Source organism: Rana temporaria, chromosome 6 (assembly GCF_905171775.1).
Source record: "Rana temporaria chromosome 6, aRanTem1.1, whole genome shotgun sequence".
NCBI lineage: Eukaryota > Metazoa > Chordata > Amphibia > Anura > Ranidae > Rana > Rana temporaria.
The window spans coordinates 152,330,577-152,343,236 of NC_053494.1; the positions used below are offsets into that span (position 1 = coordinate 152,330,577).

Sequence of the window (12,660 nt, forward strand, 5' to 3'; positions counted from 1 at the left end):
AAAGTTACAGTTCCTCATCCGTTAATCAAATAGCCAAAGTTTTTTTGTGCTTGTCCAATACTAACCTGGTCTATTGGGCCCAGGTCCAGGGTATACCTGTTGTGCAGGAGCACCTGGAGGTCCTGGTGGCCCAGGTGGTCCTTGTCTTCCTTCATATCCTACACCAGCAGCTCCTGGTGGACCACGTGGCCCAGGAGGACCTTGAATGCTGTCTCCTTTAGCACCCTGTACAGAGAATGTGTGACAAATAATGAATATATATATATTGTGGGTGTACAGTCATGGTAGATATGCGAAATATAACATACCATATAAAGAATAACACAAACTGTGATAATGTATTTGATAATTGTAGATGTTGATATGTTGCCAAAATATTTCAAATCTAAAACTGGAATGGTACGCATCCATATTTAGCCCTAGTCTGCCCATATAATGCCAAAGATACAACTACTTATGTGAACTCTCCTTTTTTCGTGGTTTCAAAAAAAATGGGACTGTCTGCCAAAACATGGGCATATGGCAAGTATAGCTAACACATAATCGAGTCCACACTGTTCACTTACTGGCAGTCCAGGATATCCAGGGTTGCCGGGAGGTCCTTGAATTCCTTGACCATCGCCAACGCTAGGTTCTCCCTTTTCTCCTTTCTCCCCCTTAGTAAAAGAAGCAAAAATACTTTACAAGAGAGGCCAAAATACACATTACTTGCTATAGGGCCTCTAAAATTACTACTATGCCATGTCACCATGATTTGTTACAGGCTCAACAAAGCAGTAAACTAAAGTTCTCAAATAAATAGGGTAAAATAGAAGTGGAAACACAGACAATCCAACGGACTGGATGAAACAAACACACATTACTTTTCACAAATATATTAATAATATAAGAAAATTTACACTAGTAGCTTAATTATAAAATGCATTGTAGGGTTCTTGGCCATTTAAAGAAGGGTATCCCATTTTAATAAGTTATATATACCCTTTAGTTTGAATTAGATACTAACTATTTCACAAATGCCCACAGCTAATACTCAAAATAAAGACCCTTCAGCCAAGCTACATTAATGGATAATCCTAGATGGCTGTTTTGTAACACATACAAGTATACTCACCCTTCCAAAGCTGCTGAAATCATATGGGAATGTTCCTGAAAAAAATTGATATAATTTTGGTGAGAGAAATTATTTTCCATCACATCTTAAACAGACATTCCAGTTTGGTCGTTTTTATCAGTTTGTATTGCTGTCTGTGCCCCTGTTAGGAAGATCCACCCTCTCTATTTGTCCTGTTTACCATTATCATCAAAAGAAAATCACCAAACATGGGTTGTCCTCAGAATAGTAATAGAGATGAGAACTTCCAATGGAGACATTAGATCTGGAATTCCCTTAATTTGCAGGGATTTTCTCTCAATTCTTGTTTTGGCTATGGGGCTATGGAAGGCAAATCTCCCCAATGGGACACAGATGGCAGAGAAACTAAAACTACTTTAATGTGTTTTTTTTTCCTAGTTACAGGAGTAACCTTCTAAGGGAACCTGTGTTATCAACAATGCAAGCCAAGTAACACTGTATTGCAGGCAGTATAAGGCACCTGCCCCTCGCAAAACAGCACCGCTGCCATCTCAAATCAGAAAACCTCTGTGCCTAATGCGAACATGTGGTTCTTTGACACTTCTTGCTTTGTTTTATTATGTACTCTGTACCGTTTCTTGTTTTGTATTGCTGTGCTAGTTTTAATCCTGCTCTGCTGATCTCAGTGTTTTGTCAGCCTAAAGGCCCGTACACGTGATATGAAAATCAGAAGTAAAATTTCGTCTGAACGAACGATCTGCCGGTTTTCGGATCGTTAGCATGGTGCTTTCGTTAGCCGATTCCGATTTTTCGTACGACAAATGTTGGATGCGCAGGCTATAAAATGTAATCGTATGTAAACACAATGGAGCAGATCCACAAAAGCATTACGCCGGCGTAATTTTACATTTCCCTCGTCGTATCTTTGTTTTGTATCCACAAAACAAGATACGACGGCATCTGGGATCGATCCGACAGGCGTAAGTCTTAGTACGCCGTCGGATCTTAGATGCAATTTTTCGGCGGCCGCTAGGTGGCGTTTCCGTCGAAATCCGCGTCGAGTATGCAAATTAGCTATTTACGGCGATCCAAGAAAGTACGTCCGTCTGGCGCATTTTTTTACGTCGCTTTTGTTCGGCTTTTTCCGGCATATAGTTAAAGCTGCTGTTATGAGGCGTACTCAATGTTAAGTATGGCCGTCTTTCCCGCGTAGAATTTTGAAATGTTTACGTCGTTTGCGTAAGTCGTTTGCGAATAGGGATTTCTGTAGAATGACGTCACCGTCTGAAGCATTGGCTTGTTCCGGGTTAATTTCGAGCATGCGCACTGGGATACCCCCACGGACGGCGCATGCGCAGTTAAAAAAAAAACGTTGTTTACGTCGGGTCACAACGTATTTACATAAAACACGTCCCCATTACATCCATTTGAATTAGGCGCCATTACACCGGCAAAGATACACTACGCCGCCGTAACTTACGGCGCGGATTCTTTCAGGATTTGAAAAACAAAAGTAAGTTACGGCGGCGTAATGTATCTTAGATACGCAACGCCCGGCGCATAAATGCGCCACTGTATGAGGATCTGCCCCAATGTCTGATTTTTGTTTAATTAGTACAGTTTTCGTTCGGAAAAAATCGTAAGAGCAAGAATACGCATGCTCATAAACGAAAGAATACATACAAAACTGATCAACACATTACGTAACTTCTGAAGTTGAATTCTGTCGTTTGAGAATTTTTGTATGGTGAGTAAGCTCTTCACTTTCGACATAAGTCTAGCATGCTCAAAAAAAAGTACGAACGTTTGTCCAAAAACCTGATCGTGTGTACGAGACTTTAGTCTGCCTTGCACAGCTTGGTCTACTATGGACATTGGCTTTTTCCTCTTCGCCTAAATACCTTATCTTGTTCAGTGTTTGGCTTCTTTTCAACTCTTGCGTCCAACTGCTCAGTGTCTTTTCTTACTCACATTCCCACCATCAAAATCAATGCCCTTTTTTCACGCTAGTATCACAAGGTGTGATTGGGAAATGGCATATAAATCTCTTGCTCTGTACACTTAGTACATTTCTCAATGACACCAGAAGAGTATAAAAAGTGACTAGGAAAAACATAATCTTTGCTTGCAGACCACAGTTTGACAGCCACTGGTCAACAGAAGTTTAGAAAACAATAAGCTTGAGTTTACAAAAACACCATACTCTCACTGTTAAAGCAAGGGAATCATCTGAATGTCATCTATGATCACTTTTCACTAATGCCTCGTACACACGGCCGGACTTTCAGAGAAAAAAAGTCAGACAGGGTTTTTTTCTCGAAAAGTCCGGCCGTGTGTAGCCTCCATCTGACTTTTTTTTGTCAGAAGTGCGACGGATCTTAGATAGAGAACCTGTTCTCTTTCTTTCCGACGGACTTCCGATGGACTCACGGTGGACTTTTGCACGGTCAAAAGTCCGACCGTGTGTACAAGGCATTAGAATGCTTCAGCTCCAATAAGATGCCATCGTTAAGTTGTTTACAGCTTCCATGGGCTGAGATTGTACATCCCGTTTTTCTCACAATTGTTACTACTGTTTGTTATTACCTGGTGGTCCAGCAGGGCCAACGTCTCCTTGATCACCTTTTGTTCCTGGAATTCCTCTCTCGCCTTTTTGACCTATAATAACAACAATTAACTCAATTAAATAAAGGTTAAAGCTTTATAAGGAGGAATTAACCTGTAGTAACAAAATGCAGTATGGTCAGGTACAGTAAATGTAGAATGACAAACCTGGATATCCTTGAGGCCCAGCAGCACGTGGATCACCATACACCTGAAAAAAAGGTTTTAATAATGAAAATTAATTTACATGTACAATATATAATTAGCAACTGGTTCAAGGCTTGTCTGTGCTGCAGATTTTACAAAAAAAATCAACCTATGCATTAATAGTTTTATTAAAGCTTCAGAGATAATTGAAGGAGGCTTAGACAGCTCAAAATCCTGATGTATCATTATATAGAATGGCCACTTTAACGAGATTCATAACAAGACACTAAACCATATTACCTTCCTATTATTGTATTAGGCTTATAATACATGTAATACTACCAAATATGGTATCATTGTGCAACCATATAATAATATATATTCCTGTAAAAACCATCACATTTCAGTGATCTAACATTAGAGCACCATATATTATAAATAACAGCAAGCAAAGTCAGAGGTCAAAGGCTGGGATAGGCAATTTACACGTTTCTTGGAAATCCCCTCTAAGCCTGAATGTCTTACAATATAGCAGGGTAAGAAAATAACACAACTTACTGCTTGCCCTGGAGGACCAGGAGGGCCGGGAGGACCTGCTGGCCCCTAAATTAAAAAGAAAAAGACATTTGTTATGAAAAATGAAACAGGTCTAAGCCAAATAGTCTTCTTTAACTGCCTCATCAATATAGAAAACTTACCCTAATTCCATAGCCAGTAGGATCAGCAGTTTCTCCCTTCTCTCCCTTAAGTCCATTCACACCAGGACGACCCTGAAAAACAAAAAGCATAAATAAATTGTGTTTGTTTGTCTTTTGTCTGTATTAGACAATGAGAGGACAACACCATATCAGTAAGCATAAAGCAAACACAGACACTCAGTAAATCAGCGGTAATGGTCAAAGGCATTATTCTGGTGACAATTATCTGCTTTCACTGTTGGTTTAATCTGGTGATAAGTTCCAGAAGTATATCTTATGAAATCCATTTAGAATTGTTATCACTTATGCCGCTTACACACGATCGGTTAAACCGATGAGAATGGTCTGATGGACTGTTTTCATCGGTCAAAACCGATCGTGTGTGGGCGCCATCGGTTATTTAACCATCGGTTAAAAAAAAGCCAACTTGTTTTAAATGTAACCAATGGATTCCTAACCGATAGAAAAAAAAAACGATCGTTAGTAGGCACGACCATCGGTTAAAAATCCACGCATGCTCAGAATCAAGTCGACGCATGCTTGGAAGCATTGAACTTCGTTTTTTTCAGCACGTCGTTGTGTTTTACGTCACCGCGTTCTGACACAATCGTTTTTTTAACCGATGGTGTGTAGGCGCAACGGACCATCAGTCAGCTTCATCGGTCCGTTCTCATCGGATGGACTGATCGTGTGTATGCGGCATAAGGGTTGAGTTTATGTTGAGGCTTTCTCTAATGCTTTTTGAACTTTAAGACCCCTTTCACACTGGTTGAAGTGCGGGTGTTAGCGATAAAGCGCCGCTAGTTTTAGATGCGCTTTACCGCTGTTATAGCAGCAGTTTGGTGCTGCAAGCGGGGCACTTTCAAAGCGCCTTAAAAGCGCTTTGAAAACAACGATAAGAGGGCGCTTTTAACCCCTATAAGGGGTTAAAACTTTAAGGGGTTAAAAGCGCCCTCTTATCGTTGTTCGCCCTTTTAAGGCGATTTGAAAGCGTCATTCAATAATTTCAATAGGCTGGGGCAGTGGAGGAGCAATGTATACAGTGCTCCCTCACCGCCCCAAAGATGCTGCTTGCAGGACTTTTTTGCAAGCGCCTTGCCCCAGCGTGAAAGCACTCAGGCTTTCACACTGGGGCTGCAGAAGAGGCAATTTACTGGTGCTTTACAGGCGTTATTTTTAGCGCAAAAATGCCTGTAAATCGCCTTGGTGTGAAAGGGGTCTTAGAGTTTGGTCTAACATAAGCTTTAATACCTATCTTATGCTTATATTTAATTACAACAGCTTTTAGCTAACATTTCTAAAAAAGGGGATTGATTAAAGAATGTCAAAAGAGGGAACAAATAAGGATAAGCAAAGAAATATACAGCAGAAGTGGAGAAAATTTGGTGTAGAGGATATAATAAAGAGAATTAAAAAATAAAGTAGTTAACGGAATTGACAGAGGAAAAAATAAAATTATGGGTGGTAAAAGAGAACATACTAAGTAATAAAAAACAAAAAAGGTGATGGATTAAAACAAACGAAATGAGGGCTACAGAAAAAGGGTATAAGCAAAACAGAAGGGAAATTAAAGGGATTGTAAAGTCTAAATACTTACCTGCTCTGTTGCAGTGGATTTGCACAGAGCAACCTGGATCCTCCTCTTATTGGGTCTCTCTTCTGCGATCCTGGCCCCTCCCTCCTGTTCAGTGCCGCCACAGCAAGCAGCTTGCTGTGGGGGCACCCGAGCTGAGTCACACCTCCCTGTGTCTATTCAGACATGGAGTCCCTACCTGGCCCCGCCCCCTCTTTCCCCTGATTGTCTAGCTGACTTTGACTGCAGCAGGAGCCAATGGCCAAGGAGAATCTGGATGACTGAGACGCTCATTGACAGATAGGGACCTCAGGTAAATGTTAGGGGGGGGGGGCTGAGGGCATAGAATGCATTAAGATAAAAAAACCTTCTGCCTTTATAACCCCTTTAAGGCAGAATAGAGATTGTGGAGTTAGGTGGACCATGGCAAAAAAGATAACCATATAGATATGTTTTTATTTCATTAAAGAACATAGGATTTTATTGATATAAAAAGTTAAAAATGAAAATGAAAGAAAAAAAACATAGGCATGAGAAAGGAAAATGGAGAAAATCTTCATGGCAAGAACCAAACTTAAAAGGTATAATTACTGTATTGCATATTATACTCACAGGTCTTCCAGGGAATCCAATTTCTCCTTTCTGTCCAGAAGGACCCTGGTGACACAAGAATGTATCATAGACATTTTAAACCTACTATTTCTCCTTCTAACAATCATTTTTTTTCTTATGTTTAGAATATATGCACTTACCACTGGTCCCATAGGTCCACTAGGGCCTCTTGGTCCCGTATCACCCTGGAATACAAGCATATGTTTATACATCAAAGTATGGGCTAACTTGTAGTATTGCGGTACAGATATTCAGAGTATTTATTTGGAAATATACTGCAAAGAGATATTATGCAAGTAAAGCATTTAAAAACATTGAAGAGATCCAGTATATAAATATACCCTAATATGTGACTGTAGAAGAGACATTACACTGTAAGGGCCCTTTCACACATGCGGACAGTGGGCCAGATTCATCAAGAGATACGACGGCGGATCTCCTGATCCGCCGTCGTATCTGTGAGATCCCACGGTCGGATCTTTGCAACTGATTCATAAGAATCAGTTCCGCATGGATCTCCCTTAGATCCGACTGGTGTAAGTGACTTACACCAGTCGAATCTTAGGCTGCAATCTCCCGCCGGCCGCTAGGTGTCGTCGTTTTTTTTTACGCGTCGCATATGCAAATGAGGAGAACCGCCGATTCAAGTCCGTACGCCCGCCCGTCGCTTTTTTTTAACGTCGTTTGCGTTCGGCTTTTTCCGGCGCATAGTTACCCCTGCTATATGAGGGGTAGCTAATGTTAAGTATGGCCGTCCTTCCCGCGCCGAGATTCAAATTTTTACGTCATTTGCGTAAGTCGATCGGGAATACCGATGGCCGCAATTGACGTACCCGCCGCTAACAATGACGTCCTAGCGACGTCATTTGGAGCATGCGCACTGGGATATTTCGCGGGCGGCGCATGCGCAGTTAAATCGGCGCGGGAACGCGCCTGATTTGAATTATACACTCCCCCTAGCCGCGGAATTTGCATTCCGCCGGGGGGAGTTACGATCCGACGGTGCAATTTGCGAGGTAAGTGCTTGATGAATACTGCACTAGCCTCGCTAAATTGCACCGGCGGATCGTAAAACACGTAGATCTAGCGGATCTAAAGATCCGCTGATCTACATGAATCTGCCCCAGTATGTCTGTATTTCCTTCATCCGTTTTTGGATGAAATACGGACATACATTAATCCCCATGGGATAGCGGGTGTCACCGCATGAACATTCGCTGACACCCGATCTCATCTGACCCCGCTATGGTCCGATTCTGCAGACATCCTATTTTTCCATCTGTCATCGGATCGGGTGAACAAGGACAGACATTCCGTGTTCATCCGATCCCCCCATAGGGCAGAGCGGAGATCTGACAGGGCAGTCCCTGCACAGTGTGCGGGGACTGCCTGTCATCTGCCGGCTCAGCGGGGATCAATGGAGCGATCCCCGCTGAGCAAGCGGATATTTAAGGAACGGATCCTGACGGGATCCGATAGTGTGAAAAGCCCTAAGCTTCACTGGGATTGCAATAAATTCATCTAATGTATCCAACTAGTGCCATGATATTTAATAGTCTGAAGGTAATTTGTCTTCTTTGCACTGAAGGCCACTGGAGTAATTGTAGCCATATTAGATCATATAATTGCTATTGACCTCAGAAGGCCAGGGGGTACAGAACTGTTTGGATACATAGTGATTTTGACAGGGAGCAACGGCATTTGGCAAACAATCTTGGATAAAATGAAAATGAATATATATAATGAATGTTTCTGTTTTCTATAATTCATAACTCTCCGGTCTACACAATCCAACTCCATCTTACCTTTACTCCTCCAGTAAATAGCGAACCATCAGGGCCCAGGATCCTTCCTGCCTCTCCCTTATCTCCCTAGAGTAAAAGGATTCGTTTAATATTTATTTTACAACTAATACCATCTATTCCATGACTGCAACATGATAAAAACAGGACAATATTTATTTGGAAAGTAGTTGGAAAAATGTTGCATACATTGTACCAACCGCTTCTGAATATGAGAAATGTTTTCTGTATTTTTTGTTACAAGATGACCATTGAATGCATTGTTTTGAGTTTTTCGAGGATACCATTTCATTAATAGAAATTACTGTTTGATGATGGCCACCCACAATCCCATTCTGTGTACAGGCATACCCCACTTTAAAGTACACAATGGGGTTTATTTACTAAAGCTGCAAAGTGCAAAATCGGGCTCACATCTGCATAGAAACCAATGAGCTTCTAACCCCAGCTTGTTCAATTAAGCTTTGGTGATAAAACCTGAAAGCTCATTGGTTTCTATGCAGAAGTGAGTCTGATTTTGCACTTTCCAGCTTTAGTAAACAAACCCCATTGTGTACTTAAAAGTGGGGTATGCCTGTATTGTATCATAGCACATTTGCAGAAAATCAGTAAAGAAGGATGGATTAGAGAGTGCAAAAATGCTGCAAAATTCAGCACTGGGTACGTGTGCATCTTAAATCTGCAACATGAGGTACACTGATTACTGTGTTGCAGTGTGGTGGGCTAGGGCAAATTTGGAGAATTCAGTTGTAGGGCGTAATTTTTTTTTTCTTTTTCTTAATCGGCAAATGTGTGCCCAAAAATGTGCCGATTAATTTCAAAGAATTTTATTTTCAATTGACATATAACAAACACATACCGATTGAATATCAGGATATCGATAGCAGAAATACGTGGTACAATGCAAATGTATTTCCAAAGAAGCGAGCAAAAACATAGTAAGTTAAGTACATAAACATATCATAGAAACATTAGGAACATTAGGTCTAAACCCAGCGCTCAAGCCAGATATGATCTGGAGAGTATTCTGGGCCTCTGTATACCGTAGAGGCAAAGCCTATCGTCAAAATTACCGGCCCGGCACCCCCAAGGGGATCAAGCTGTGCCAGGCAGGGGTCTTACTCCCTGAATCTAACCCGCAGCCCACCATATATTAACAGTGGTAAACAGTAAATTGGTTGGCCTTATGCGCAACCTATAGTCATAGCTTATAATTTTCCAGCAAAAGAGAAAGGGAACTGCTGATATCCCAAATATTTGAGGGTTACCAAGAGAGAGCAAGTTAGCCTATTCTTATATAAATGCTCACCTTCAGTCCAGGCAGTCCTGGGTAACCCTGTTCCCCTGTCTCGCCTTTGTAGCCTCTAGTACCCTGGAAACACATTTAATACACAATCAGAAGAGACATAATCAATGGATATTGTATAACATGCATAATGGATGTGTATAACATCTATCTGAAACTAAGATGGCTTGCTTGGGGCAAAGCACTTCCTGAAACTGCAGAAACAGAATTTACAATAAGAAATATAGGCACTCACCACTGTTTCTACTGTGTAGCATAAATGCGGTACATTTAATATATAAAACATTTTTTTTAGGCCAATTGTGACAGAGTACCAGTGTTCTGGGTACCCTGTGGGTACTTCTATTGGGTTCAGAAGATATGTCTGCTTTTAGAGTAAATTTATCATAGAAGTTGAGTGTTAGCTAATATTAATCACCTAATAGAGATCATTAAAGCCCAACTCCTGGAAACTTTAAAATGATCCCTTGCAGTGGGGAAGGGTAATCGCTTGTTTAGGTCTAGGGGATAGAAAAAAAAAATACTTTCCCGATCCTCCAATCCTCGACTGGTCCCAAGCGGGCCTATAGTGCTGTATTAGATGTGATGATTCTAAGGGATGGTCCACTGCTAGGGATCATTTTAGTTCCCCACACTTGGGCTTTAAGAATATCAATTATTTAAAAACATATTGGAGTGTTTGAATGATTAATCTATGTGGCTTCGGTATGATTTACGTTGCCTCTAATGTTCTAAAGGCCACACACACACTTGGAGCATTTATTATTTGTATGAATGAAGTCAATATTTTCTACAAATTTTTACATTACACATTGCCCACCCCTTTTATGTATGTGGATTGAAACCACTTGACGTGACTTAGTAATATGTAGTCCTCCCTATGTACCATGCAAAAGTTACATTTCAGACATCCTCACCTCTCCAATTCCACCAATGATATCCTGAAATGGAAGATATAACATGAAATCACTTAAGAAACATGTACAGTGTATTAATAGTACAAACACAAATATAAATAGGTGGAAACAAGATACATAATACATCACAATAGAATCAAACAATTCTGCTTACTGCGCCATCAGATGATCTGTAAATGATTTGCCCAGGAGGTCCGGGTGGTCCAGGAATGCCAATTCCATCACGGCCTGGCTCTCCCTACAACAAGCAGTGCAATACATTAGTGTAACCAAAACCTTCCAATCATCTGAAAAAGATAAAACTAAATTCTACTGCATTTGCACTTTGGGGGACTAATAAAGGTTACTCTCATTTTCATTATGCTGTAGTAGTCATCAATCTGTGGCTCAAAGCTCTTGGATCCCAATAATTTTGCTGTGTTGCAACCAGTCTTAACACTTGCTGCTTTAGACATCTCTAATATCCAATATTTAGGTAATATTAACAAAGAATTTCCAGTGTCCCAAATATAACTAATGCAGTTTATCATTTCAGTGTGACCCAGGATCACAGTGGTTAATGTTCTTTTTTTACAGCTGGAAGATGCCAGCTTTCTACAGCTTCTTATGTGTATTTACCTAATTTCCTGCACGCTAAACTTTGAAGTATAAGTAAAGACAATTTTTTTTTTTCATTTTAGATAGAGTGGAGAGGGATTAAAGTGCTTGTCCATTTTTATCGCTGTCTGTGCCCCCATTATGGAGATTTACCCTCTATTTTCCTGTTTACCAATAGCATTGAAAGTGAAATTAAAAGAAAATTCAAGATTTTGGGTTGTTCCCAGAAAAGTAATAGAGGGGAAATCTTCCAATGGGGACACCAGTTCTGGTAGCCTGAGGGTCCCCAAGGAATTCCCTTAATGTTAAGGGATTTCCTCTCACTTCCTGTTTTGGCAATGAGACAGGAAGTGAATGTAATCTCCCTGAGTGGGGCAAAGGTGGCAAAAAAATAAACCAACAGGGGTTATAACCCTCCCTTACTCTATCAGCAAACAGTGGGGTAATAGAGCTAACTAGTTTCACATTGATAACCAATGCTTAGTCATAGCTGATGAGGAAATTGTGACTCCCGTCGAGGAAAAAGAGAACTTGTTCTCTTTTTTTCTCGTTGAGTTCCTCGACAGTTTTCTCAATGAAAAACATAAACACAACCGTTTTCCTCTGCAAAAAAGCTCTGCCACCAAGTTTCTTGATGGATTCTGTCGAGGAAAACGGTCGTGTGTACGAGGCCTAACTGTTGTTACTTGTTTAGCTAGGCTTAGAAGAAAATGGATCTGCTGATGCTTACCCGTTCTCCTTGATCACCTCTGTTTCCCTTTTGACCCTTTGAAGAAAGAATATGTTATTGAAATGTATGTTCTTTAAATAATTTATAGGTTTAAATTGGGGAAACTAAGTAAGTGTGGGAAAATAACATTGTAAGGAGGACAATCTACAAATATAGAATGATATGATACAAATGAAAAATAAATGACTGTAACAGACGACATGACAATTTTAAGAAAACAAATGCAAGAGGAATAGACAGGTATGAGCACAGGAAAAGCCAATAATAAATAAAATAAAAAAATAAAATAAATAACACAAAATAGGAGACAGAAAATGAAATGAGGAATTGTATGTGATAAGCAGCAGTATATATGTCCTTTTGATTCTTGGCATCTATTTACAACTATGTTACAAAGAGACACATTACTTTCACAAAGGTCCGCACTGTGACAGAGTCATTGCAGATAAAGATACTGAAGAACATACAAAGGAGGTAGATTTCAGTAATGATATTCCAGCATTTACCTCAGGGCCAGGGAATCCGTCCAGTCCAGGTCTTCCATCCAAACCAGGAATTCCTCGATCCCCCTGATACAAACAAGCGTTAGATCTCATTAG

At 40.5% G+C, this 12,660-nt stretch overlaps 1 protein-coding gene across 2 annotated transcripts in view; it reads right to left on the reverse strand.

Moving 5' to 3' along the window:
• Nucleotides 1-12,660, reverse strand: part of COL18A1 (collagen type XVIII alpha 1 chain) — a 243,257-nt gene that overhangs the window by 12,842 nt on the left and 217,755 nt on the right. For both annotated transcript variants that reach the window (XM_040357625.1, XM_040357624.1), the window contains 15 exons: nt 12,568-12,630; nt 12,062-12,097; nt 10,889-10,972; nt 10,735-10,758; nt 9,821-9,883; nt 8,515-8,580; nt 6,850-6,894; nt 6,710-6,754; nt 4,525-4,596; nt 4,385-4,429; nt 3,848-3,890; nt 3,662-3,733; nt 1,115-1,149; nt 567-656; nt 66-225 (listed from right to left, as the gene is read on the reverse strand). In XM_040357625.1, coding sequence (XP_040213559.1) covers nt 66-225; nt 567-656; nt 1,115-1,149; nt 3,662-3,733; nt 3,848-3,890; nt 4,385-4,429; nt 4,525-4,596; nt 6,710-6,754; nt 6,850-6,894; nt 8,515-8,580; nt 9,821-9,883; nt 10,735-10,758; nt 10,889-10,972; nt 12,062-12,097; nt 12,568-12,630 — 943 coding nt within the window. The remainder of the gene's footprint in view (nt 1-65; nt 226-566; nt 657-1,114; nt 1,150-3,661; nt 3,734-3,847; nt 3,891-4,384; nt 4,430-4,524; nt 4,597-6,709; nt 6,755-6,849; nt 6,895-8,514; nt 8,581-9,820; nt 9,884-10,734; nt 10,759-10,888; nt 10,973-12,061; nt 12,098-12,567; nt 12,631-12,660) is intronic.